The sequence below is a fragment of the Buteo buteo genome, chromosome 13 (assembly GCF_964188355.1).
Source record: "Buteo buteo chromosome 13, bButBut1.hap1.1, whole genome shotgun sequence".
NCBI classification, from domain to species: Eukaryota; Metazoa; Chordata; class Aves; order Accipitriformes; family Accipitridae; genus Buteo; species Buteo buteo.
In genome coordinates, this window is record NC_134183.1 from 9301999 (window position 1) to 9328676 (window position 26678).

The following is a 26678-nucleotide window of genomic DNA, read 5'->3' on the forward strand; positions in this document are numbered from 1 at the left end:
AAAAACTCACCATTGCTTGGTTTGTATTCTGTGAGAATGCAAGGCTGGAGAGCCACGAAGCAGCATGGCTGGGAACTATCAAGCAGTTTTCGTTCTCCTGTTGAGGTTACTTAGGTGAATAACTGGTCTGTTAGGAGGGAGTTTTTAACAGCATGATCTTGTCTTCAGGGTGTCATCTTTTCTAGGAATTTAAAGTTGGTTCCTTGACAGAAGCCATATCCTCTCCTCCTGCAGAACACTGACCCAATTGTTAATATTACAGAATAACAACTGGACTCAAGTGAAAACACAAGCCTTAATAGCTCCTGGATGTGGCCATTAGGTGGAATCAGAATTCAGCTCAGATTGGACTATCATGGCCAACTCCTCTCTATTAAGACAAACCTTTTATTATTAATCAGCATAGCCTACTGTCATAAAAAAAAAAAGACTGAAACCTGAATCTAGATCTGCCTTTACCTGTTTAAGTCCATTTCTTTTTATTGAAAAATAGAAAAAGCAGTCAGTGATGTTACTCAAATGGTGGAAAGTTGCAGTACTTTATTCTTTAACCTAGATTTTCTTTTGCAGGCTTCTACACTTTGTGTCATGCAGTTTCACTCCTGATGCTTAAGATCACCTAGAAACTCCAATGGTGAACATAAGTGCAAATTGCTGATCAAGAGAAGTCTTCAGTGGCTTCTGGACACAGCTCTGACTTTGGAACCTTTAGGAAATGCATTTACCACGGAGAAGGCGGCTACAACGGAACCGAATCTTTTTCTTGCTTGCCATAGTGTTGGTTCTCTCTCTTTATCAGCTCCAGTTCAGCCCCTCTGCCCTTCCAGCACCACACACAGCACCCCAACCCGTGGACCCTATCAAAGTGACCTCCAGGGACCACTCCAGCAAGAAGACTGCCGTAACAGGCAATGTCACAGCAGCACCCAAAATAAGGCACTGTGTATATGTGGATCCTGAGCCAACTGTGCCCATCACTACATCGGTGAATACAACACAGCAAGAAAATGTCAGTGAAAGCTACCCAGATGAAAAGCCACCATATGAGTCCAAAGGAGAATATCCCCAGGACCTATTCAGTGTGGAAGAACGCAGGCAAGGGTGGGTTGTACTTCACATCTTTGGCATGGTATATGTATTTGTGGCCTTGGCCATAGTGTGTGATGAGTATTTTGTCCCTGCTTTGGGAGTGATCACAGAGAAGTTGCAGATCTCTGAAGATGTGGCTGGAGCCACCTTCATGGCAGCAGGTGGATCAGCACCAGAACTCTTCACCTCCCTCATAGGTGTCTTCATCTCACACAGCAATGTGGGCATCGGCACCATTGTGGGCTCAGCAGTGTTTAATATCCTCTTTGTCATTGGCACCTGTGCCCTCTTCTCAAGGGAGATACTCCACCTGACATGGTGGCCCTTATTTAGAGACGTCTCATTCTACATTTTAGACTTACTGATGCTCATCCTGTTTTTCCTAGACAGTGTCATTGATTGGTGGGAAAGCCTCCTTTTACTGACTGCCTATGCCACATACGTATTCACAATGAAACAGAACGTGTACCTAGAACAATGGGTGAAGCAGGAGCTGAACAAGAAGCTAAATGCTGTGCAGGCAGCATCAGCAGAGCATACACAGAAGGTTGGTGTCCTTATTGTTCAGAGGGCAAGTTGGAAATAATTCATTCTAGTGTAAACCACAGAGAAAAACGGCATCTCCTTCTCAAAGTGCATAGTCAAACAAAACCTCAGAATACAGGTTATAAAATATGGGAAATGCAATCTTGATAGTAGAGATTCTAAGAAATTAGAGAACACCACGAAAAGGGAGTTCTACCCTTACAGTTACTAAAGATACCAAGCTGCAGTTGCTTACCTACTTTCAAAGACGTGCATGGGATTTTGCTTATTTGGTTGTTGCAAAGGAGTTTCAAAAAAGCCACAGGAACACATTCTTAGTCTGCGAATAAGATTGGACAATTTTGTGTTAAACAGGGGAAAAAAAGGCTTCTGTAAGAGGCACTGTCCAAGCCTCTTGCAGATGAGAGGTGTTGGAGGAAATTATCTTTTCCCTTTCTGAAGCTAGGTGTGTTGCTAAGACACTGGTGGTATCACCTGTTACCTGACATGCAGCACAGAAAGGGATCTGGCAGCCATTGCCACCACTCCCAGTCAGCATGTGGCAACAAGATCGAAATGCCCAAATTCCATTTCCATGCACTGACCACAGCTCTGTGTGCTCAGAGATGATTCTGTGTGCTGCTGGTGCTCAGACAGGGAGTTTTGTGGCTGTAACTACATGCTCCAGATTTGAGACTAGGACCCTTCACTCATTGTCTTTTGAAGGAGGAGTTGACTGCTTACACAAAGGCAGTATCTGAAGGTGTCCCCAGAGCCAATTACCATTTCAGACTAGCAGATCTGTCCAGGACATGGCCTCCAGGACACTTGGGGCTTTGTCTTCCCAAATGTGCCTGCCCACTTGTTCCTTCTCTGTCCCTCCCCAACTCTCCTACTGCCTCTTTGTCCTCTTGACCTGTGCTACTGCCAACTGTCAAGCAGAAACCACTAGATTTCCAATTGTCCTCTGGCTTTGGCATGCTTTATTAGTCAGATGCGTGTCACTGGCACTCAAGCATGCTTTGCCCCTTCTGATTTCGGCACTCCACATAATTTAAGGAAAGAAAGGAAGAGGGGTGAGAATAGTTGAGGTGGTGCAGAACCAAGAAAATGCTTTTCTTTCCTCCTCCCAGTCTGTCTTTCAGCCAGCGCTCATGGCTGGGAATCCTGAAAGCTCACGTGTTACATGTCAGTGGGATCCATGTGCAAGATACTGCAGCTATACACATACAACACTGTGGACATCACCAATCATCACAAATTGAATCCAGCCCTTCAGACTGAAGGAAAAAAAAAACAAAACACACTTTAATTTTACAGAGAACTCTCACTACTGTATAGTAGGATGACAGAGAGCTGCTGGACTTAACCGTTAGGAATAATAAATTACCTATATGGAAAGTAATGCCGATCACTGGAAAAAACCACCCCTTTACACCTTCACTCTGCCTCTGCTGGAAAATAAATAAGGATACAGATGCTTGGAAATGAAGTCTGGGGCTGTCTATATCTGCAGGAATCAGATGGTAAAAGCCATCTGAGTCCACCTCTGGGTACCTGCATCCTCACTGAGGAGCTGTAGGTAGAATCCTGTTTCTCTTGGAGGCCACATGGTTTTACAGAGAGCACATGGCTTCAGATCTTTCAGTAGCATCCATGCATAGTCATTTGTATTAGCTTTCTCACAGACAGTAGCCTGAAGAGCTATCATCCTGAAAAACCAGGTGAAGTGGTAGTGGTGTTTAATTATTTTTGGTTTTACTTGCATGCAGAAAAGCAGTGGGGCAGTTGCAGATGATGGAACAAAGAAGCCAACAGATGGCAGAAAGCTGCAGGTAGGTCTATGCAACTTTACAGGGATCTGAAGTCATTGTAGTTTGAACCCCTCCCCATGTCAGGTTGTGAATAAGGTGTCAACTTCTGTGTCAGGAAACCTGGACCAAAACCTACTTTGTGCAAAGAACCACCCACGCTTGGCACAATATCCACAGCTTACTTAAGAGGACACCTGGCTGAGTTGTGTCCTCAAAGGATTTTTTATAAAAATTAAGAGCCAGCTCAGGCTTCCCAAGTGGATGTGACTAGCAAAGTGCTATTCATTCTATGCTTTAAACAGGCATAGAGAAATTCAGAGCATGACTTTTCTTACCTGGTTTTATGGTCAATTTTCCTCCTGGGCTCACAAAGCAGAGGTTGGTAAGATCTGTCCTTGCCCATAGCAAACACCAAAGAGCTCATTCCTCTGCTGCTGTTTAAATTGCTGACCCTTTGTCTTCCCCATGTAACCATTACACAGAGAGGCCTAGCTGATGTAGTGGCTGCATACACAGATAACATAACAGGTGTTTAGCTTCCTCATACGGATGCTGCTTGTTCCTCTATGCACTTAACCCACCTGTTCTAACTAATATTCAGTCAAAAGCTCATTAGGACTCAGGTGTTGACTATAGGAACAGAGTACCAGAGCTATCAAGTTTAAGCCAGGACACCTGACATGACTGTAGCATTACCTTGTAACAGCATATAAATCTACACAGTTATTATCAAGTTTATGACTAAAAGTGCTGCATGGTTTGATTATTATAATTTATAATAACATTGTATTGATGCTGAGTTCATGTGAGCCCATTGCATTTACCTAAGGACAGGTTGCCCTGCTATCTCAAGATCATGTCTCTTGCTGTGAACAGTCAGTACTGACAGCCACCCTATGACCTTGAATGCAGCGGCTGTTTAAAATCCATACTGAGGCTGCTCCTTGGGTTGGGGAGATCAGTCTCCATATAAATGCATCCCCAGGGCAGAGGTGAACCAATGGTGGAGATGTTTTGAGGAGGAAACTGCTATTGACTGGTGCATTGTGCCTTTCCATAGCCTACATCAGCCTTACAGCGAGGCAGCAGCTCAGCCTCCCTACACAACTCTCAAATGCGCAGCACCATCTTCCAACTCATGATCCACACCCTGGACCCCCTGGCAGAAGGTGAGTGAATGCTCCACGTCTGAGGGACTTGGGTTTGCAGCCCTGAGCGCAGAGCAGTTTAACTGGGAATACAGCCTTTGCATGTCAGGATGTTGGGGATCAGCAGCTCATCCTTGAAATGCAGCTCTGAGTACCACAGATAATGTTAGGTGGGGGGAGCTCTGCAACAGTGGCTTGTACCCCTTCTGATTGCATGGCTAGCAAGGACAAACACCTCACATTTTGGCCTGCCATATCTACTTTGCCTGTGCCAAACTGGTTACTGCTGTGGTGGCAGCTGCTGCTTGAGGGGGGACGAAGGCACATGGAGCAGCTGCTGTTGCAGGCGTCCCTGCCAACAGTGGCGGTCACTGCAGTCCCCCATCTTCTGCTGCCTTTCTGATAGCAGAGACAGCAAACATGAGTTGCAGGCTTCTCATAGCATGTCACACCTTCCTTCCTCTTCTTAGCTCAGGCCTCACTCCAGCCTTGAAACAGCAGCATTCAGTGCTGACTATGTTTTCTAGAAAGAGCTGCTCAATCTATCAATCAGCCTCATTTATAATGGGAAAATGAACACAGGAAGAACCAGTTACCTATACACCCCCCCCAGCTGTGCACACAGCCTCTCACAAGGCATAAACCTGAAGAAGAGGAAAAAGACGTTAAAACCTTGAAGAATTACCATTTTGACAGTGGTTAAAATCCCAGCTGAGGTCTAAAACACACAGCATGTTTCAGTTATGATGGTTAAGCCAATCCGTACTTGATTTAGACCAACACTGAACACCTCTAAAAGTCCACCTGCAACACTGTGGTGTTACCACTGTCGTGGTAAGCTGTACCCACAGTACTTTGCAGGCAATGGGCCAAATCCCATGGTCAAGGGCTGATCAGCTCAGGACTAAGAAGAGACACATTCTTTTAAACTGCCCAGAGTGCAGAGACGCCAGATCTCCAGACAGACACAGGGTCTTTGTGCACAAACATTTAATGTGCTGCTTTCTATCAACTTTAATACAATCAGTATGTGGAGGTTCATTTTCCAAGAAATGGTGAAGCATGTTAAAAAAATACTTTTTTTAGATATTCCTTCCTAGCTCAGCACATGCCCTGCCCCTCCACTGCCCTACTTGTTCTAAAGAGATTATCTGTCTTCCATTCAAAGAGAGATTGAAGCTAAGCAGATCAACACCTCTCCTGTCTATCACAGAGGTTACAAAAAGGACTCTCCAGATCAAAATTGCAGCTGCCCAAAGTGATCGAGGGAACAAAGGAGGCTTGATAAAGACAGCAAGACAGAGAAGTGTCTGCTCTGACAGATTTTAGTGAAGGCACCCATCGTGTTACTAACGGTAGCCTAACAAGAGCCAGACGCATCAGGGTTTGCTCTACTCCCCTTGCCTCCCATCCCCTGAAAAGGTGGTATCAACAGCACTGAAAACTTACAAGAGGACATGCTATTTCATGTAGCATCAGAAAGTGCCAGACCTGAGGGACTGCTGCCCCTCAGAGACTCTCCAGCGCCATCTCATCCTTCCTGCACCTCTAAAGGTCTCTGTGCAGCATCTGCCCACCCCAGGCCAGCACACGCTTGGCTTTCAGGTCCAGGCTGGTGCCCGGGTGAAACCCTGGGACCTCCGCAGTAGTTGTGGGGCCTGAGGTTGCCAGTCCAGGCTAAGGAGAGCGCTCCAGCGCTACCCCAGCCAGTTCAGCCCAGAATACGCTGCTGGGGGGTTTCAATGCAGTTTTAAGCCACTGGCCTTGCTAAAGAAGCTGTTATTACCACGACTTGTGAATATTGAATAAACGGGACTGGAAGGGCAGTTTGGATCTTCTCTGAAAGACAACTTCCCCTCTGATCTCAGCTACGCAGAGTTTGAGTTACGGTCTCTGTATGCGGCAGCCACTAGATGGGAGTGTGACCATATGTACTTAAGCAAGTCTAATATAACAGGGACGATGTGAAGATGGGCTACAGTCTCTCCAAAAGGTTGATATTTCTTAGACCCTTTACTATAATAATGCCATTGAGTTAAGGGCAAAACTTCTGCCCCACGTACATGTCTGTTCCACTGAACACTGCTAGAACAGAGACAGCTCCTTAGAAAAGATAATGAAACTACTGATATTATAACGGCACAGCACTCAAAATCAAGGACCCTGTGTCCCAGGTCCTGTGTATCTTGTAGGAGACACTCCTTACCCTGATAAATTCATACCTAAAGAAAAGGGAGTCTGGAGAAAAGGAGTAATTTATGAATAGAATGAGAAACTTAAGTGCCTTGAGGATCTTGGCCGAAAAGATGAAGTGACTTCCCCAGGATGACTCTGAAAAAGGATTTGAACCCACCAAGGCATATCAGGACTGCAAGCTCAGCCTTTGTGTTAATAGTACTGCAGCACTTTAGTACCCTCAGGACAGCTGGGCGCCTAGTTCCCACTGATCACCAACAAAGTCCTTCTCTCTGCAGTGTGTGCAGCACTGTCTGTACCAGACACATTTCTGTAATTAGGTTGTAACATAAAAGATGATCCCAAAGCAATTTATCTTTCCTCAAGGGTCCTTGTTCCTTCTTGCCAATGCCTGTAGCGTCAGCACTTAGAGGCCGTGGTAAAGAACACTCTACAAAAGAAAAAGGTTGCCAACTATTGCTCAGCAGTTCCTAACTTAACCTACTGAAATTGGGATCTCTGCAGGATTTCCTTCTTTCTGCTGCAGTTGCATTTCATTTGGGCAGCACAGAGGCAGTTTCAGGGCAGCAAGGGTCCAAAATGTGGAAAAACTGCCAGCACTGGACCTCCAAAACCAAATTCCAGAGGCAGAGGTCTTAGAAATACAGTAGAAGTCTGAAATGCAAACTTTGTTTCACTGTTCCTAGTGCAACACCCCTTGTGTGAAACAAAATTTCTCATTTGAACAGTGTTTTAAGTTCAGAATGTTTGTGTTTTTCTTTTTGTATTGGGAAGGGATCATTACTTAAGTCTCTTTCTCTGTCTACAGGAGACTAGGTGTTTTACTTTAGAAGTTCTAACATTGACATTGCATCCTGAATTACATTTTTGATAGAAACTTTTATTTTCAAAGTGCCTTTTTTTTATTTAAATGAGGAATTTCTAGCAACTGTGGTCTCTCCCCTACTTTCTCTGAAAGTGTGTAGAAGCAGAGCGTGAGATCTCTTCAACATCTTCCGGTTAGACACAAGAGGGAACTATTGGGGAATTAAAGGGAGCAAGGATTTTGGAAAGACTGAGGAACCCTTTCATTTCTGAATCTCCAGTCTTACCATCAGATTATTCTTTAAACTCTAGCCATACATGGAAGAAGACAGAAGCCTGCTTTTACTTTTGAATGAAGAAAAAGGCTCCAGCAGCAAGGTTGTCAGAGCTGTCTACCTTCATTATGCCTCAGTTAACAAGCTAATGATTTTGGAAATTAGACCAGAATAGAGCAGCAGGCAGTGTTGCAGGCTAGAGTTGAGCTAGAAGACTGACGGCAGCTATAGTTTCTCCTTGCTTCATTAGCATTCAGTCATTTGTTTTAAGAGAATTATGATACAAGGGGACAAAAGGAATCATGAAGTTGTTTTTTTTTTTACTTCCACTTTTAGACAGCAGAATCTCCAAATTCTCCAGATTCATGCCAAATTTTAATGAAAAAAATCCTTCCTGCTGTTCATGTTCTAAGTTAGTCCTGTTAGATTAAATACTAGAGCCAAAGAATTAATTAAAGATAAGCGCCAAACTCAAGGCAGAAGCTCAGCTGCCACTTTAAAGCCAGCCTGAATGCTGTTAATCCCTAGGACAGGAATCTTCCTGAAGAGCATCTCAGGGCTCCTGGACACAGATAAGTCCTGTGTGACGGGCTCTCAGACCGGGGGCAGAGTTACCAGCAGCAAGTGCCCCAGGGGACTGCGGTCCCGCAGTGAGAGGGCAACTCGATGCAGCACCGCACACCCCGCAGGGTGAGCACGCTGGCCTGCTCAGCTAATCCCCAGCACTAGCACGGACTGAGCTGACAGATATCCTTCCTCCCCATGCTGACCTGCAGATCTGGCCAGCTTACAGCCAGCTCTTCCTCCAATCTCGGTTCGTGCTGCATGAAATGTGTCAGAGGAATTAACACCTTTTTAAATGAGACTGATCTCATCAGAACTGGATAGTGGCCTGGACCTAATCCATTTATCCTGACAGAGAGATGCTCACAGGCTCTGCTCGGGTCAGTGCTCACAGCTTGCAGCCTAGGTGAGGGCAGGAAGCCAGGAGCTTGAATTTATATAATCTCCTTCAGGCTGAGCCTGACTGCCCTGACCCTGCTGACAGAAGCTTTTGCAACAGCTTCTAGGAAAAGCTGAACAGAAAGATGCATTGCCTGGTGGTTAGAGGAGGCTGGGAGCAAAAGGTCACCTCTTCATTGCCCTGCGCTGATGGGTATGCTTGTGCTTAGCATCAGCAGAGGGGGAATGAAACAAAGTGCTTCGCATCCCCTCTGGTAGGCTTCAATATTGACAAGGAGCATGGAAGACTCAGGTTCTTTAGTGCTAGATATCTTTTTAAAGGAGAAGAGCTCATCATTTCATCTCTGTCCAGCCATTCCAGCGTTCAGTGGAAATCCCAGTTGGTGAAAAATGTTTCTGTCAGATGGTAACGGGAATCTCACCAGAATAGGACTCGTCCCCAGAGGCCTTAATGTCTCAGCCAGTCCCAGCTGTTGGACATATACCAGAGTCTACTGATTTTCACAAGGTTCAGCTCAGAATGGTAGATCTGCCTGCGTGGCTTATGGCCTTGGATCTGCTATTTCTGACTCAGTATCATGGTGATGAATAAAGTGGCAGGGCCCTGCCCTTGAGGCAAATGACAACAGCACATTCTGGCTGCATAGCCAACAGTACAATAGATTAAATCAGTGTGATAAAACTTTCAGAGGAAATTAATTTACAGCCCTGTCCACTAGCCAAGCATAGCATGGCCAATTTCTTGTGGCTACTGTCCATGTGCAAACCCTACGACCCTCGGCTTAGTTGTTGGGTAGGCAGCTCAGCAGAGGATACAGATTAGAGCAAAATGAGGCTTTTATTTGAGCCCATGGGTTGCTCACTTTCAATGAGAGTAGGAGTTAAGATATTTGACCACAATACCTAACTATGGAGACACACACACAGAGTTTTACAGTTCACTGTAAGACAATAATAAAGCAGCTCAGCTGAGCAGAGCATGGTTTACAGTGGAAGAAGTCCTCAGCAGTCCCAGAAATACCGTACTGGACACTGCACTGCTGAAGATGATCTCTTGGGTAGCCTGGGCCATGTTGAACCTGGATACCAGGAATTTAGATCAACTGCAGTAGAGGAGACACTCATGTGTACTTAGAGAAATCAATCATTTTCTGGATAACTAGAACATAAAATGTTTTTATTTCTCCATATCATCAGGTCACCAGGCTGCAAGCAGCACAGTAAAGCCTCTTCAACAGCCACATGGCAGAAGGAAGGTGTCATTTTTAGCTTGCGCATCATCTAGCCTGAAAAAAAATCAACAGTCCTTTGGGAACAAAATAATATTGCATTGAAACTCCTCCTCTGTCCTTTCTGCAGTTGCTTCCTATGAAGTACAAATATCCCCTGTGTTACTGACCTGGAAAGGATTTCTCTTCCCTCTGGATTCTCTTTTAAATATGAAAGTATTGGTTACATGTCAAATTGCTGGCATAATTACCATAGTACTAAGCATTTAAATATAAGAGCTAAGCATTTAAATATAAGAGCTATGATCAGCTAGCAGCAGCCAAAACCTAGGGCCACAGCCAGCAGGACAATTTACAAGTCAGTGTCGACCGCAATACATGCAAGAGGAAAGGGGCGAGAGTGTGTATGTGTCGGGGGGGGCAGGTAAAGGGAGCTTTGCATAGCTGACAACTGCTGACAAAGGTATCCTTCTAATCCACAGCAAAATTTAAAGACAGGGTTGACATCCTGAGCAACATAGCCAAGGCCAAAGTAGAGACTCTAGCTGGACAAGGATCAAAACCAGAAGGTGAGTGCAAGAAGAGTCTGCCTTGTTTTGCACTGCACTCCCTCACCTTCCCAGCACTCAATACCCAAGGGCTGGCAAAGAAACACTATGGTCTAACCCAAATTTTCTGTTATTACTGGTCACAGATAGTTTCTGTAATAATGCAGCAGAAACCAATCGATGTACGCTAACAGTGGGCAATAAAAGCCATCCCCATAGGAGTGTAGGAGTGGTTAGTGAGATAGCATCCAAACAGAAAGTGCTACAAGGATGTAGTGTAAATTGCCACCAGAAGGGTGGAAGAGAGGAAACCAGGCCATTACAGACAACAGTTGGGTGCTGCTATGCCTCTGATCTTTGGTAGACCCTGCAAATGAGGTATTCATTAAAACAAAGTACCTTCATTTTAGCTTGGAAATTTGGCACGCTTGCAGAAGAGCACGAAAGATTCCTCCAGAGAGAAAAGCTCCACTGACTTTGTCTGTAACAATTCTAAGGGTCTGTGCATCCTCCTTTTTAACAGGTTTTGGTTTTTCTATATCACTACTGACACACAGGCTTTCTGAGGTGATTCAGAAGCAGCAGCTAGCCTGTGCTACAACATGGGTCTGTGCTGTCAGTGAGGCTGGAGATTCTGGAAAACAAGCAGACTTTTGTATGGGAGGTCCCACCTCCACAAGCGCCCTGCTGCAGTACAGCAGTCACCCGAGCACTTCAAAACATGGAGCCTCACCTATGTGAATGAGAGCAGACTTGAGGAAAATACTGCTTAAGAAACAAGTAAATTCTTGGTGCAAGTTATCAACACCACGTTGACTTCACTGAACTATGAATTTTCACCCCATGACATGTTCCACAAACTTTGTTGGTGCATAGTTAGAGCTGTGCGCATTCCAAAAGCATTATCGCTCTGTCTCACACTTTGGGCTGAAGGTATCCCAGGTGAACTCTCTTATGGCATGGTTTCAGAAATCCCAAAAGGCACTCACTGAAAACATGCATTTCTGAAAACCTCCCTTCTAGACTCGCTCCCTAGGGCAGCTGTGAGGCACTGTACTGGATCAGCTTACCCAGTTCAGGATAAGATACCCTGTAATACCCCATCCTGGTACAATTCATGGGATAACACAGTCCTACTGACCTGACAGGCTTGACTGTGTGGAGGGGATCCCCTAACCTAAATTGCAGCAGTTTGAAAAGGGCCCTTGCTGTGACTAAGCAGAGAATCAGGCACTCCCTCTCACTTCTGCTCCGTTATCCGTATTTCTATGCTATTCTGTACAGAGTTTTCTGTGTTCCTCTTGGCTACACAGGTTAACACAGGAACAGCACAGAGGACATTGCAGTTATTTCCTTGTATGTGTCAGCACTTTTCTATTTGCATTTGAATACCTACCGAATGATTAGGGATTAAAGTCTGGCAGCACCTAACAGTCATTTCTCAGAAGCCTCAAAGAACATCAGTTCCCTGGAGAATGCCATGCTCTGCTAAGAAAAAAGCGGAAGCAAATCTTTACACCCTTTCTGGCTTTTAAGAATGGCTTTAATAAGATCTTCAGAATCCACACTGAAACCATGAAACACTCATCAACTGTAGATCAGATAATTAGCATTTCCCTGTTGTTATGCATGTGCCTCTTACAGCAGTTTCAGATAGAAGGTCATAGGAGCATCAAGGTATCATTCTATGCCAGGTGGGCCAGATTCTGCCCAGCTTTTACTACTCACAATCCACAGAAGGCAGAAGGGACAAACAGAAAATCTAAGCAATCAGACTGCATTTAACATGAAATCCCACCCATTTTTGTAGGAAGCTCAAACCTCGCTGCTGAGCAAGGGGAAGGCTACCTGATGCTAACATGACTGAAACCAGTATTCCTTCTTATCACTTTTAGCAGAAGAGGAAAAGGCAGCACCAAGCACCGTTCAGGTAACTCCTGCCAGTGATTCTGAACCCAGCAAAGACAAACAGAAGGCAGATGTACCACAAGGTGGAGAGGTATTTAAATAAGCATCATAGGCAATAAGCGCTCAGTCCAGACCAAACTTCATATGTACTTTCCTTCTTCCCTCTCCAGAGCTTTTGGGATAGGACCCAACCCATTTCCCATAGCTGGCAACTATAAATAGACTCTGTGTGTAGTAACGAGATATATTAAGGTGTTAGCTGAAGCCTTTCAGCTTACAAACACAAATCATGTCCAAAATATGACACCAACTGGTACTGTAATTTGGCTGTTCTGATGAGGAAAGGTTTTCCAAGAACAGACAGTATATGCTTCATTTGTGTCAAAACCCTGTCTAACAGTTGGTTCTAGTTAATGGATACAAATTAGTTAACGTAATACACAGGCACTGAGATAGAGCATGCCTGGATTTTGTCCCACAATAGCAAGATGTGGGTTGTGGATGCCCTCAGCCATGCTACAAATGTGACCTCTACCAAGGCAAGGCCATGGTGAACAAACGCTGTGCAGCTCCTTGTTAGTGCGAAAACATACTGGGTTTTGTTTCTTTTTTCTGCTCTACAGCCCTCTTCAGACAGTGATACGTCAGAAGACAGCAGCTCTGAGAGTGAGGAAGACAGTGATGATGACAGCACAGAAAATGATGAAAACGATGAGCCATTATCTCTTGAATGGCCAGAAACTAGGAAAAAACAAGCAATTTACCTTTTCCTCTTTCCCATTGTCTTTCCTCTCTGGAGCACTATGCCTGATGTTAGAAACCCAGTAAGAATGTGTCTTCCTTCTGTTACTGGATTCATTAACTGAACTATAGATTTCCTCTTGGCACGAGCCCCCAGTTCTACTTTTCCTCGTCTACAGTCTTTGCATATTTGAAGTGCTGTTAATGCTGCAAGGAGTGGGACAGGTGCCCCACCTGCAGCATAACATAGTTCCAGAGACTTAATTTAATAAACCACAAAAGACTAGCAACTGCTGGTCATCTAATCAAGCTGACAAAAAATACATAGAATTAAAGAGACCAGGGTCCATGTTAAAGCAAGTGATTGCAGTGAAGTGTATCAGGTGAATAATTTTCACTGGGGATTGTTAACTTTCCTGAAACTTCTGCTTGTTTTTCTTTTCAAACTTGATTCTAACAGGACTCCAAAAAATTCTTTGTCTTCACATTTTTTGGATCCATCGTGTGGATTGCTGTATTCTCTTACCTCATGGTGTGGTGGGCTCACCAGGTGAGGGGTTTATTTTCTCTCTGCAAACAAGACCATTTCAGAACAAGTAGATGAGAGAGAGGGAACAGTGTCACTGTGGCATTTTATCTGATGAATTACAGCTGCAGTCATCCATCAAAACAGTAGAAACTTTGTTTTGTTAGAACCCAAAAGGGAATTTCAATTTCATTCTTTTCAATTTGACAAAGAGTCATTCTTTTTTGAGAGCTTCCAAGGCAACTTGCACATCAGTGAAAGGAAAAGTGCCGTCAAGATTTATCTTAATGCTGCCTTTTTGTTGATGAATGCTTCTGTGCAGAACATAATTATCCCTTACCTAATTAAAATTCTAGGAAAATACAGGTTCTGATTCTGGAAGCTGCTAAATGATCGCAACTCCCATTGCCTTAATGTTCACCTGGTATTCTGGGAAATAATACTTGCATCTTGTAGAATCAGAATTTGTATTTAATGATATATTGCACATTCACAGTATAGTTGATCATGCTGTAAATCCAAAGACTGCCATTTCCCAAAGCTCTCAGATCATACATAGCTGATGTTAAATTTGGAGAGGGAAAGATAGAAAACATCCAGAAGACATGAACTTAGGACAGAACAGTTGCACTGTAACTGCCTTGACCTTGCTTAGTCTGGGCAACACTATGAACAGATGCCCTCTACAGCACAGAACAAATCCGAGATCAACATACGCTATGAAATTTAGCTTTTTATCCTATAAAGCAGAAGAATACTACCATGTTTAAGGGGATTCAGAATATTAAACTCAAATATGGCACAAAGCCTAGAAGACTGCACAGAGTAATTAAATTCCATGTTCCAAAACTAACAGCCCTACCCAACTTTCTTTATGTATAATTAGGTTGGTGAAACAATTGGGATATCAGAGGAAATTATGGGGTTAACCATACTGGCAGCAGGAACATCAATCCCTGACCTTATCACCAGTGTCATCGTTGCACGGAAAGGCTTAGGTGACATGGCCGTCTCCAGTTCCGTAGGCAGCAATATCTTCGATATCACTGTTGGGTGAGTATTAGTTCAATGCCAAAAGATGCATTTCTTCTGAAATACAAAGCTAGCTGTTTTTATTCCAAACACGGTCTTAATTAATTTCATTTTAGCTGTAATTAAATGAAGGGCAGCTGGGCAACCAGTTGCCCAGCCAGAAAAGACAGACTTTTATAACTTAGTCCACCATCTTCACCTGATTTTGAAACCACAGAAAACTACTGATTTTTCAAGACAAAAATGCAACAAATCTTTGGCTAACATCAAAGATTTACAGACAGGGTACTTATCTAGTCACTCAGAGACATTCAGGTCCTACGCAATCAAGGCTCAGCATCTGTGCCTGTATCTTTCATCAATAAAGCATCAGGACTTACTTCTTTATTATAGCATGCTGAAACACTTAATTCATAGGTATTACTTTAGAAACCCTTTTAGATTCTTGGACTGCAATATGATAATGCAAGTATTATCCAAATGCAATTTTTGACATGAACATCATCAATTTTAGATTTATGCTGAGTTATACTGAATGCAATCATGCATCTTTTTTCTGTAGCAGCTTGGAAAAATTGCGTAGTTATCATGCAGAAAATGAACTGCCTTAAAACATTCATTTCAATTACTTTTCTTTTACTTGCAGTTTGCCAGTTCCTTGGTTCCTTTATTCTGTCTTCAATGGACTCAGTCCAGTTGCAGTCAGTAGCAATGGTTTGTTTTGTGCAATTGTTCTCCTTTTTCTCATGCTTCTATTTGTGATTATCTCAATTGCTGTATGTAAATGGAAAATGAACAAACTACTGGGGTTCACTATGTTTGCTCTTTACTTTGTGTTTTTGATGATCAGTGTCATGTTAGAAGACAAGATAATATCCTGCCCAGTATCCATATGACATTTGGACACTTCAAGATATATGTACGCATACATAAAAATCAAAAGGGGTTTAAGGTAGCAACTGTTCTACTGAAAAAAGCAACAGAATTATAACGTACTTACTGAAAATAAAATATCTTTACCATACTAAAAAAAAACAACAACAAAACTCAAGTAGTATGTCAGTCTCTACTATTTTTGTTTAGGAGCAGAAAAGATCAAATAATGAAGTGACCAACATTAAATAACATACATGTTTAGGCATTCATGGAAAAGCTGATATGATTTAGATGCATTAAGTTTTCAGTATGGCTGATCCCCTCAAGTTAATGGAGCTGATTTTCAGCACAGAATATTTTCAGAAACACACTCTGACTTAGTAATCTGCTCAAACTCACTGAAATCAATGAGTTGTACTTCAGTGGGAACAGAATCAGACCTCTATGGCTTGCCCTTACAGAACTATTCTGCTTAAAATCATTGTGTGGACACACATTCTGCATCTCAGAAGCAAACTCCCTCAAATTGCATATAAGCAATGAGCACAGCGGTTCCCGAGGTTTGTGCTGCAGCTAGTTTGCCATGACTTCCCTATGCAGAAGTAGTTTTCATCCTTTCAGTGAATGCCACTATAAAACATCTACAACTGGTCCTCTACACATACTTCTGAGAAAATGTGATGCACTTCAGAAAAAATGCTTTTTGCTGGCCTTCTTAAGACCGTGGGAAATGTAATACTAAGGTTTTCAAGGAAAAAGCAAAGCAGTAAGAGTTATTTCTACATGCAGAACATAGGATTTGAGAGTTGCAGAGCAATCCTGAAAGCTATCCATATGGCTCCTTTTAAATCTGTATCTGATCTTGCAATACAATCCCTGAAATTTACAGTAAGTGCCAGCATGCAAGTGTCATTTCATATGGATTTACATCTTACTGTAAGAAGAACTGGGGTTAGAATACCACATTACCACTAATAAAAACTAAAACCAGGAATCAGAAATACTACAACAAGAGGTTGAACTGCTTGAGTTTTGTTTTCAGCCCGACACTAATCTCTGAAATTCTCAGATTATTGTATCCAGCACTAATTCTTGTTGTCTTTTACTTAACCACTATGAAATAATGCCACTGACATCAACTATCAACAAACCTGAAAGGTTTAATGTTAACAATGCCTCACGTGAGCAAAAAATGTAGTTGAGTTGCAGACATTTCTGTCATTCTAATCCATCTAATAAAATGTTAATGAAAATAACCAGAAAGATTTTAAGCTTTTTATTGACTCACTGTAAAACTTCTTTTTTGGATGAGATGGAAAAAAAACCCCAAACAACTTAACATTGTGAACACTGACTTGCATATTTTAAAGGAACTACAAACCAAAGCAAACATCCAACATACTGTTTTTTGGTAAATAAAATTTAAACATTACATATTTACAAATCTACAACCATTCATTTTAAAAGTGCTGCTTGCAGACTAACAAAGTACCATTTTTAAATCCCAGTGAGATAATATCCAGACATACCCCTCTCTATTATTACTATTTGCATCTCCCATTTGTTATACAAAGATTTTTACATGCGGGAATTTTCTCTTTCTTGGGGTACAAATCATTTAACTTGCCAGTGGAAGTCTAATTCATCAGGCTGTAACTGTACCAACAGCAAACCTTCTCAAAATGGGAAACAGTTAGCAGTGTCAGAGAAACAGCACAATTTCTATTCACATTTCAGTATTTCATCTCCAATAATTACTCCAGTGGAACCATAAGTAAAGCAAAATATATATTGCACTGCAAATGTAAAACCTGCGTTTAAGGTTTTTGACATAAGCATTATTTAGTACACAAAAGGAGAAGATTCAGTTCATACAAAATTTTAAATTGAAAATATGTCTTATTTTTATTTATCCATCTTTGCAGTATTGGAAAATATACTCAAATTGCTTTTGTAAATAAAGGACAGTGAGATTTGAAAACTGTTTCAACACTGAATTGTATGATGCTTAAGAATTATCCACCTCAGGACCTACGTTTTGAACATCATGACTTCAATGAGGAAAATTTCCCACTTAAAGCATATCACTATTCCACCTATATTTTATTATAGTATTTCTACAGTGGACTGACTTGCAACAGACTTTATAAAAATTCATTAAGTATAATGATTTCACTTGATGAACTACTACATGATATAGTAATTTAAAAGCACACCCAATTGAACATCAGCAATGCTTCAGGAGTGCCACTCTGAGGATGCAAGAACACAGTAAGATTGTTTGTCTGAAGGATGCATATACAATCCTTTTCATGGTACAGTATACACTCTTCTGATAATACTGGCAGGACTGTTGATATTTGAATGAAGTGGCAAACTTGGCTTTACAAGTCTGAAGACAGTTGAAGTACTTACAACTAAGCTGGGACTGGAATGGAGAAAGTGGGCCACGTATTGCAAGTGTTGCATCTATTCCTGTGCCAGCACACACAGTTGCAGTGCTCCATGTAAGTGAGAAGTGGTTAGGGACCAGGCTCAGTCACTTCTGCCAGACTCAAATAGGAAGCGTGAAGCTTACTTCATAGCTCCGTACCTCTAACACACCATGGCAGCTCTGGAAAAAGCACTTGCCCTCCTTCATGGCTTGAAGGCCCTATAGAACAGTGGCTGCCCCAAGTGGTAAATGACATGGGAAACAGAACTGCAAAGAGCCAGGAACACTACCTTATACACAGCACAAAGATGTACGAGTTTATATACACAGCAACTACTGTATGTGACTTTTACTTGGTAAATACAGTGTACCTACTGTACAGAGCAAAGCATACATGCACACTAATAGGTACTTACAATGAACATGTTAAAAATAACCTGGTGTTTTTCACAATAGTTCAGGAGAATGAAGGGGGTATGTACCTACCCTACAGTGATATACTGTTTGCCATATACCTTGGGTGAGAAAAGTAGTAGCTATATTTCATGCATGAGGAATACTTTACAAGCTTGGTGGTACAAAATAGAACATCACAAATTGTTAAAATAAATTAAATGTGAAAAATGTTGGTAAGTGTAGCATGGCTAGCTCTACCTCAGGGTGGGGGGTTACTTTCAAAAAGGTCAGCTACATAATTAGCAGCAAATTAGAGAAGAGGTATTACCCAATGAAAGCTGTATCCAACAAGACTGCATCTTGTAACTATCATCAGCACACACCTGCAGCTCTTCAAATTTTAAATCCTTTCTCCTTAGGGCAGCATCTTCTTACTACTTTACAGAGGTCTGGGACGAGGTTACATAGAGCTTCATAGCAGCATTACTTCTCATTTAAGCCTCTAAGAGACTCACTCTATTTCATTTAATGAAGTAAATGTGAGCTTTAAAGTTTATCTCCTTTTTGCCTAACTAAATATTGCTGTGTTATCACACTTGCAAACTAAAGAGATTTTAAAAAATACCTGCTGGTAGGCAGACCGAAATATACAATCTAATGTAACAGCTAAATATTTAGAAGTATTACAACAGCAACAACTGAAAGAAATTAGAAATGGAAAACCATTAAGATTACTTAAAATAAAGCTATTTGTTAAAGCATGGTTTAATTTGTTTAGGGTGCTTTATAAAATTCAATGTCTGTTTTCCCACCTCCATACAAGACTTCTGATATTTTCCCTGTAGCCTACCTTCTGAGAGCACAGAACATTTTTTTAAATCTCTAGAACAAGAAAACATGAGTCAAAAGCCATGACTGCACCACAAGGACTGACATAAAGTTTTTTCTTCACAGGAAAAAAAAAAAAAGTTGCTTTGCCTGTGAAACAGAGACCAAACATTCCAACTACATTTAACTATGCACAATATGCCCCAATAAGTTACATTCCCTATATATTCCCTGTAGCAAGTTTGCTGTATGTACTTCAGTTAAAGGCTTTGGATTAGCATTATGTACATGTCATATTTAGTGTGTTTCAAACACATCCACCAAGACTCTGAACACTGCATGTTTATGAAGTTCTTGCCAGCTGTCATTTGCTTTGTATTACATCTGTAATGAGGTCACATTAACAAATGCCAACAGCTGAGATGGACTGATTCCATAACATAATCTGTAGGACTCTTTGATATGCTTTCTCTTTACTAGGGAGTGAGGAGTGAAGGGAACAGGAAAGGAAGAGAAGGAGGTTTCTACAGAAGTGTTTTACAGAGACATCAGTGTGTTCATAGTAGAGTTTTACAGAAGCTTACCACCTTCCTTCTGATTGCTGTGGTATGTGTGCACGAGAGAAATCCTATCTAGAGTACTGTCTAGGTGAAGGTTAACATTTTCTGTTCTGCTTTAAAAACAAATCACTCTTCAAAAAGTAACTGGACAAGTTACTATAAATAGCAGTGTACTGCAAAAAAAATAAGCACTGTATTGCTTATGCAGCAAGTCCATTTAAAATTTACTCCAGTAATTTAAAAAAATTAAAAAAATATCAACTTACTATAAACAATTTAAAATATGTATAATACAACTTTGTATGCTCTTCATAACATCATGAACATTCTATGTAAACAATAGATTTTGAAGAATTTACTTCGCTCACATTAGTTTCAGTGCATTGTTTCTGTCCACCTGTTACTTAATTTTCTTTAAGAAGGGAACTGTAATATGTTGTCTCAAGTTAAAGACCTGATTTTGTTCAGAATCTTCCTTTCTACACACTGATTTGCAGAAAGGACAAGGGACAGGGAAATAATATTTGGCCCATTATTCACTCTGTCCATTCCACAACTGTAGACAGGCCTAATTTTTCCAAGGCCTTCTGCCACAGTACATTTGTACATACGTTCTTGAACACTGAAGACTGAGATGTTCCTTGTGACTGAAGTGGTTATTTTACACAGGTATGCATCATAGATATCACCTCTTTATCTAGGTATATTTAAAGATATGGTTCTCCAAAAATCTTTCTGCATTCCATCACTCCAGTACTTGGTGGTCTATCACAGTTATGAGTATTCTTCACTTGATTAGCTGTAAGACGATCATAGGCCATTTTGTACTCTCTGTCAAAAGCATCTGCAGAAATAGAAAAACAGCTTCTATATACTGTGCTCAAAACCCCAACCCAAATACAATGACAGCTAGCCCACTTATCAGCGGAAAATAGCTGTAAAGTCCTTTTTATTCAGCACTTACCATAGAATGGCACACATCTAATCTACAGATTTTTTTTTTCTTTTTTTGGGAAGCTGAAAAGCTAGTTTGCATACATTCGTCACCTATGATTATTTGAATAATTTATAAAACTTACCTATATCAATGTTATCTCTTCCTAGGGCAACAAGTGAAAGAAATAGTATTTCTCTGTAAAGGCTCCTTAAATGATAAAAAGAAATGTCAATTTATATACTACAATAATAAAAAAAAGATTGAAAAATAGATTGAAGCATTTAAAGATAACTTATTTTTAAAAAGTGGCATTTTGAACAGAATTCCCGACTGCCACCTCCAAAATGTTGTCATCTGACCTCTGGAGAATGCCCTGGACTCCCCACATATGGATATCACTCGTGCTAAGTCCTTAAGACATCCACTGATGTGCTGGATGTTGCACCAAGTGTACGCAGAGTGAAGCATGCACTTAAGGCACTCAACCAAATTCCACCAAATTTGACAAACAAGTAAGGAGCTTGCTTTTCTGCATTTCTACATTATCTTGAAAAAGCAGGCAGACAAGCAAATAAACACCTTGTCAATGCTCCAGCTGTTGAAAAGACTGCTATATATCCTATTGTAAATAAGAATCAGTAAATCCAGGCAAGAAATAGAAATTTATAGGAAATAATTTTCACTAATTCCACTGCTAATGGAAAAAAACTTCCTAAATGAGACTTAACCTCTCTTCTTAGCTCCTCTTCTGCTCTCTACTGGAAACTTAAAAAAAACCCCAAAAAATCCACCCATGCACCCTATGAACAAGTGTAGGGTTTTTTATTTTTAAAAAAGCCACTAACATATAAATAACATTTAATAACAAAATATATACACACCCCCTACTTGACTTCCCATCATTCAGAGGTGAGAAGAAAAAGAGGTGTCTGTAAAGAGGAGAGGGAGAATGTCCTGGTTTCAGCTGGGATAGAGTTAATTGTCTTCCTAGTAGCTGGTATAGTGCTATGTTTTGGGTTCAGTATGAGAAGAATGTTGATAACACACTCATGTTTTCAGTTGTTGCCAAGTAATGAAATGTTTAGACTAAGTCAAGGATTTTTCAGCTTCTCATGCCCAGCCAGCAAGCAGGCTGGAGGGGCACAAGAAGTTGGGAGCAGACACAGCCAGGACACCTGACCCAAACTGGCCAGAGGGGTATTCCATACCATGTGACATCATGCCCAGTATATAAACTGGGGGGAGTTGGCTGGGGGGCAGTGGGGAGCTCGGGAACTAACTGGGCACCGGTCAGCAGGTGGTGAGCAATTGCATTGTGCATCATTTGTTTTGTATATTCCAATCCTTTTATTCTTATTGTCATTTTATTATTGTTGTTATTATCATTACTAGTTTCTTTCTTTCTGTTCTACCAAACTGTTCTTATCTCAACCCATGAGTTTTATCTCCCCCGCCTCTCCCCAATTCTCTCCCCCATCCCACTAGGTAGGGGGGAGTGAATGAGCAGCTGCGTGGTGCTTAGTTACCGGCTGGGGTTGAACCACAACAGAGAGGAAAAAGTGAAAAACATTTTAGAAAAAAAAAATAAAATGGAGAAACTAAGTTTGTGAAAGTTATCACAAAACCAAGAATATTTACCAGACTGATATATTTGAGAACACTGCTGAAAACCAGTGCTTTTTTTCTTTAAAAAACACACTATGAAAATGTAATTCATATTACAATAGCCTTATTGTTGTCCAACTTTGCTCCAGTTAGGCATGTTCATATTCTTACCGCTGTCTTTTAATATGTGGCCATTTGTTCAATCTCTCCAATATTTGACTCATTGGTCCGTAGACATCATTCATCTTAATGCTTTTCACCATACTTCTCAAGAGCTCCTGATTAAAAGAGTCATCATCTTTTTGTAATAAATGGACCATTGGGTACTTCTGGGCTGGAAAACATTAGAAATGCTGTAAGAATAAATATATTCTTTGTGCAGAAAGTAGAAAGTTGTTAAAAAAAAGGTGGGAAGCTATACAAACTGTGAAAACATTGACAAATATGTAGTGAACAAAGAACAATAAACATCAAGTCAAAATAATATCAACGTAAGAAACACAAAAAACACATAGGAGAAAACTCAACAGCTGTAATGGGTCATGAGCTATATTCAGGCATATGATCCAACACTGGCAACAAAATTCTTAGTAAGCACATTCTAAAAATAAGAAAACAAGCTAAGTAGGTGAACTGTCAATACAAGTTCAGTGTATCACTGAAACATATTCCCTCTTATTCCTCCCTTCCCAATTAAGAAAAAGCCACTAGAGATACTGGTCAATGATTTGAAACAGATATGCTGGAAAACTAAACTTGTTCAAGCAGTTTACCGCTAAACATACAATCACCCTCCCTCCCTCCCAAAACAAGTCACACAAACTTAGAATAGCAACACCAAACTGAACACTCACTCTCAAACAAAAGAGTGCGATTTTGACCTGCAAAACAAAAAGTAGTATGATCAAAAATCAGTTATGTATCTTGTGTGAACTATCCACAAAGCCATCTTTTTTCAAAACACATTCTTCAATTGCTCAAAATGAAAACTGTTCTTTAAAAGAAAACCACCACCAAAAAACCACAAGAAACAAAGCTTACTCTGAGCATTCCACAAAATATACAGAGGCTGCCTTGGATCCTGATGCAATTTCATATTGTCCCATAGCATCTGAATAAGAACATATTTACTGTCCTCTGACATACAGTTTCGTGGAATCTGAATAGAAGAATGCATACATAAAGATATTTTATTACAAAGTCATGACAGAGGACTTCTGTATTTAACACATACGTTCACATCTATAGGCCTCAGGTAAAAAGCTTTAATCTTAGAACTGCTGCAAAACCAGAGAAAACTAAATCTGAACAGTATGTTGGTGATGTAGCAAATGAGTATTTTACATATCTTCCTACAGTCCTAAAATCAGAACTTCCTTCTACTGCTTAACTAGTCATCAAACTGCAATAAAACCAACTAGAAATTTATCTTCTTTATAACTGAGGATCATAAATTACAATGTGAATAGTACGAGCTAAACACTTACCCCACGCAAGCACTGCTGAGCCCAAGTACTGGAGTTACACTTACTTTCCTTCAGTCGACACATTCTTTACCAATTCAGGACTGAGCCCAGAATATTGTAAGACACATTTCTAAGAGTTACTGAATTATCTAATGATTTCCTATATGGGAAAACAAGCACTTCTCATATGTCCATATTTCCTAACTGATTCCATACCTTGGAGTTTTTATTACAGTGCTCAGAAGAAAGTATTAATCCTGGTAAGTTGCTGGGCAAGTCCAAGCGTCTGAAATACCACACCAAATTCCAGAACACAATAGGATGATGATCTACAAAGTCTGCCACTGTTATTGCATGATCCCCTTCATTTTCAAGTAAGCTTTCAAGCTCTTTCCATACCACTAGAGGACTGAGATAAGGAACCGTTATAGGATCAGGACTAGGTAAGCGCCATTCTAGGCCCAAGGAATCCTATGGTAAAAAAGAAAAAATGCCATTAGTTGGAATGTAACTATCTTTACAACGTCTTATGAATGCTTTTGTTCCGTATGAGACACACCAACATCTAAAAGCTACAAACTAATATTAGTTTAAATAATAAAACCTAGTATTTCTCATAATTTGGTATGGTTAATTCTATTCTCCCAATTAGTGCTGTTTCACACTTCTCTAATCTATTGCACACTTTAAAAAAATTACATTTAAGGTAGAAAAACTACACACTGTTGGTCCTTGCAAAGTAGCAGGCAGGCTACCAGTAGGAATGATATGGCTGATCTTCTGGTTTTCCTTCTCATCTTCTTCCAATGGACCAAAAGTACTGATACTCCTTGCTACAGGGTGACTTGTACATTCTGACCCAGAGGTATTTTGCCGTCTTCCTGAGGGGATCTGGATACTTCTGGCACAAATATTGTCATGATGCTTTGATTTGCTAGGGGGGGAGGGGGAAAAAAAAAAGTTAAGAATCTCAGCTTTTTGTTTTACTCCAAGTGCTCAAATATGTTCACAAACAGAGAGAAATAAACGGGAAATAATCAACCTGACACCTCAAATTCTACCTTGTCAGCCACCACACTCGTTCACGTTACACTGCAAGTTTTATTTCCCCTTGCACTGATAATGAACACAAACATCCTAGAAAGAGTTCATAAAATTTGCAGAATTACAGATGCCTACTTGAATTTTTATATTAGGGATGAAATGGTAAACACCATGCTGAAAAAGCATGATGTGGCCAACTTGGAGATATAGGAGAAGCACCAAGGAGATCCTGTCTCAAATCGATTTCTCCTCTTCAGAGAGTAGCTTATTAAATTTATTTCTGTTGGTAAGGAATACATGCATATCCACAGAGAACCTGAGCAATTTCCATGCAGAGAATGCAGGTTTACCTGTTTGAATTTATATCTTCTTGAACAGACATTAGAGATGTAGCAAGGCCAACAGTAGCTGCAGTGTTACAGGACTTCCCACTCTGATTTGAAAAAAGTGATGGGAACTGCATGTTTTCTGTAGAAGGGCTGGACTTCAGAAAGTAACTGCAGGGAAAGCAAAAGCTTAATATTATCTAAAAAAAAATAATATAAAATCAAACAAAAACCACTTCACAATTATGAGCATTCAAAATTGAGGAAAATTTAAATAACGTTATTACCGTCCAGGTCGCCGAAGATCTCTGATTTCTATGCTTAAAAAAGGCAGAAATAAATTGCCACAAAATGGACACGTGGTGTTGAGATTTGAATCATCTGCTGTCCACCCTGCCATGATTTCTTCATCATGAACCAAACAGTCACAAGTTCGACATCGTGAACAGCTTGATATGAGGACCTGCATACAGCAGATAACAGAACTCCACTATAACACATTCTCAAAACTACTACTCTTTTAGAAAGCAGTTAAAACTATAGCCAAAATCTTTGCCCTTAGAAGAATACTACTCACCACTTGCACACAAGTTCAGTCACATATCTGCTCCCAGGCTTTAGGTTGGAACATTTGGGTATAAACTTACACATTTCAGAACAACTATTAAATCTTAAATCCAAACTGCATTAACAGACAGCTGATACGATAGATGACTGGAATGAGCATTGTATGAAAAATTCATTAAATGCAGGCCTTTGTTCTATTGTAGCAAGTAGACTGGGATCTGGAACTATGCTTGTGAAATAAATATATTTTAGCTAAGTGGGTTACGTGATCCTTTTATGGCTTCCCACAGTGAAACCAGCCAGTTATTCAATAATATTTTTATTGACAATAATGTCATTTGTAAGCTGTTTGCAAACATAACCATACAGGACTATTTATGCAGCTATATAGATTATTCTTAGAATTTAAACAATCTTCTGTAGTAACTGCCAGTATAATAGAAATGAGGGGAAAAAAAGATGAAAATGACCAGTCACTAATCCAAATCCACTGAAACAACAACAAAAAAAAAAAAAAAAAAAAAAGAAAAAAGAGCCACCCAAACGCAGTGTAAAAGTGAAAAGCAAAATGATCTTACTAGAAGCTACAACAAGAAATTGCTAGTCATCTATTCTGTATTTTTAAATGTATAGTGCTATTTAAAGACTTGATATTTTCACTTTAAGCAAAATTAGCTGCACAGTTCAGATACCTGAATTCAATGGCATCCAATTCTCAAACTTTTGAAAACTGCAGCTTTAAAGACCAAAAGATACGACTACAATAAAGACATTTATAGAGCAGGATTTGAAAGGAAACCTACTCTGTCACAGAAATATTTATCTGTTTTTAACTGGATTA

The 26678-nt window shown here is 40.6% G+C and overlaps 2 protein-coding genes across 14 annotated transcripts in view; one reads left to right on the plus strand and one right to left on the minus strand.

Moving 5' to 3' along the window:
- Positions 1 to 715: 715 nt before the first annotated feature.
- SLC24A1 (solute carrier family 24 member 1) lies at positions 716 to 16404 on the plus strand. The gene is made up of 9 exons (XM_075044625.1): positions 716 to 1636; positions 3387 to 3449; positions 4489 to 4597; positions 10526 to 10612; positions 12487 to 12590; positions 13123 to 13323; positions 13701 to 13790; positions 14653 to 14819; positions 15445 to 16404. Exons 1-9 carry the CDS (start codon positions 716 to 718, stop codon positions 15692 to 15694), a joined length of 1992 nt encoding a protein of 663 aa, XP_074900726.1. The 3' UTR covers positions 15695 to 16404.
- A 531-nt stretch (positions 16405 to 16935) lies between these two features.
- The window catches only part of DENND4A (DENN domain containing 4A), a 63953-nt gene continuing 54210 nt past the window's right edge, over positions 16936 to 26678 (minus strand). For 4 of the 13 annotated variants that reach the window (XM_075044615.1, XM_075044616.1, XM_075044623.1 and 1 more), the window contains 9 exons: positions 25558 to 25733; positions 25295 to 25441; positions 24600 to 24834; positions 24117 to 24371; positions 23476 to 23593; positions 23289 to 23315; positions 22606 to 22768; positions 20972 to 21036; positions 16936 to 20736 (listed from right to left, as the gene is read on the minus strand). In XM_075044615.1, coding sequence (XP_074900716.1) covers positions 20600 to 20736; positions 20972 to 21036; positions 22606 to 22768; positions 23289 to 23315; positions 23476 to 23593; positions 24117 to 24371; positions 24600 to 24834; positions 25295 to 25441; positions 25558 to 25733 — 1323 coding nt within the window. In that variant the 3' untranslated portion in view covers positions 16936 to 20599. Of the gene's footprint in view, positions 20737 to 20971; positions 21037 to 21089; positions 21759 to 22605; positions 22769 to 23288; positions 23316 to 23475; positions 23594 to 24116; positions 24372 to 24599; positions 24835 to 25294; positions 25442 to 25557; positions 25734 to 26678 lie in introns of those variants that run through there. The other 9 variants (XM_075044617.1, XM_075044621.1, XM_075044618.1 and 6 more) reach the window with 9 other exon arrangements.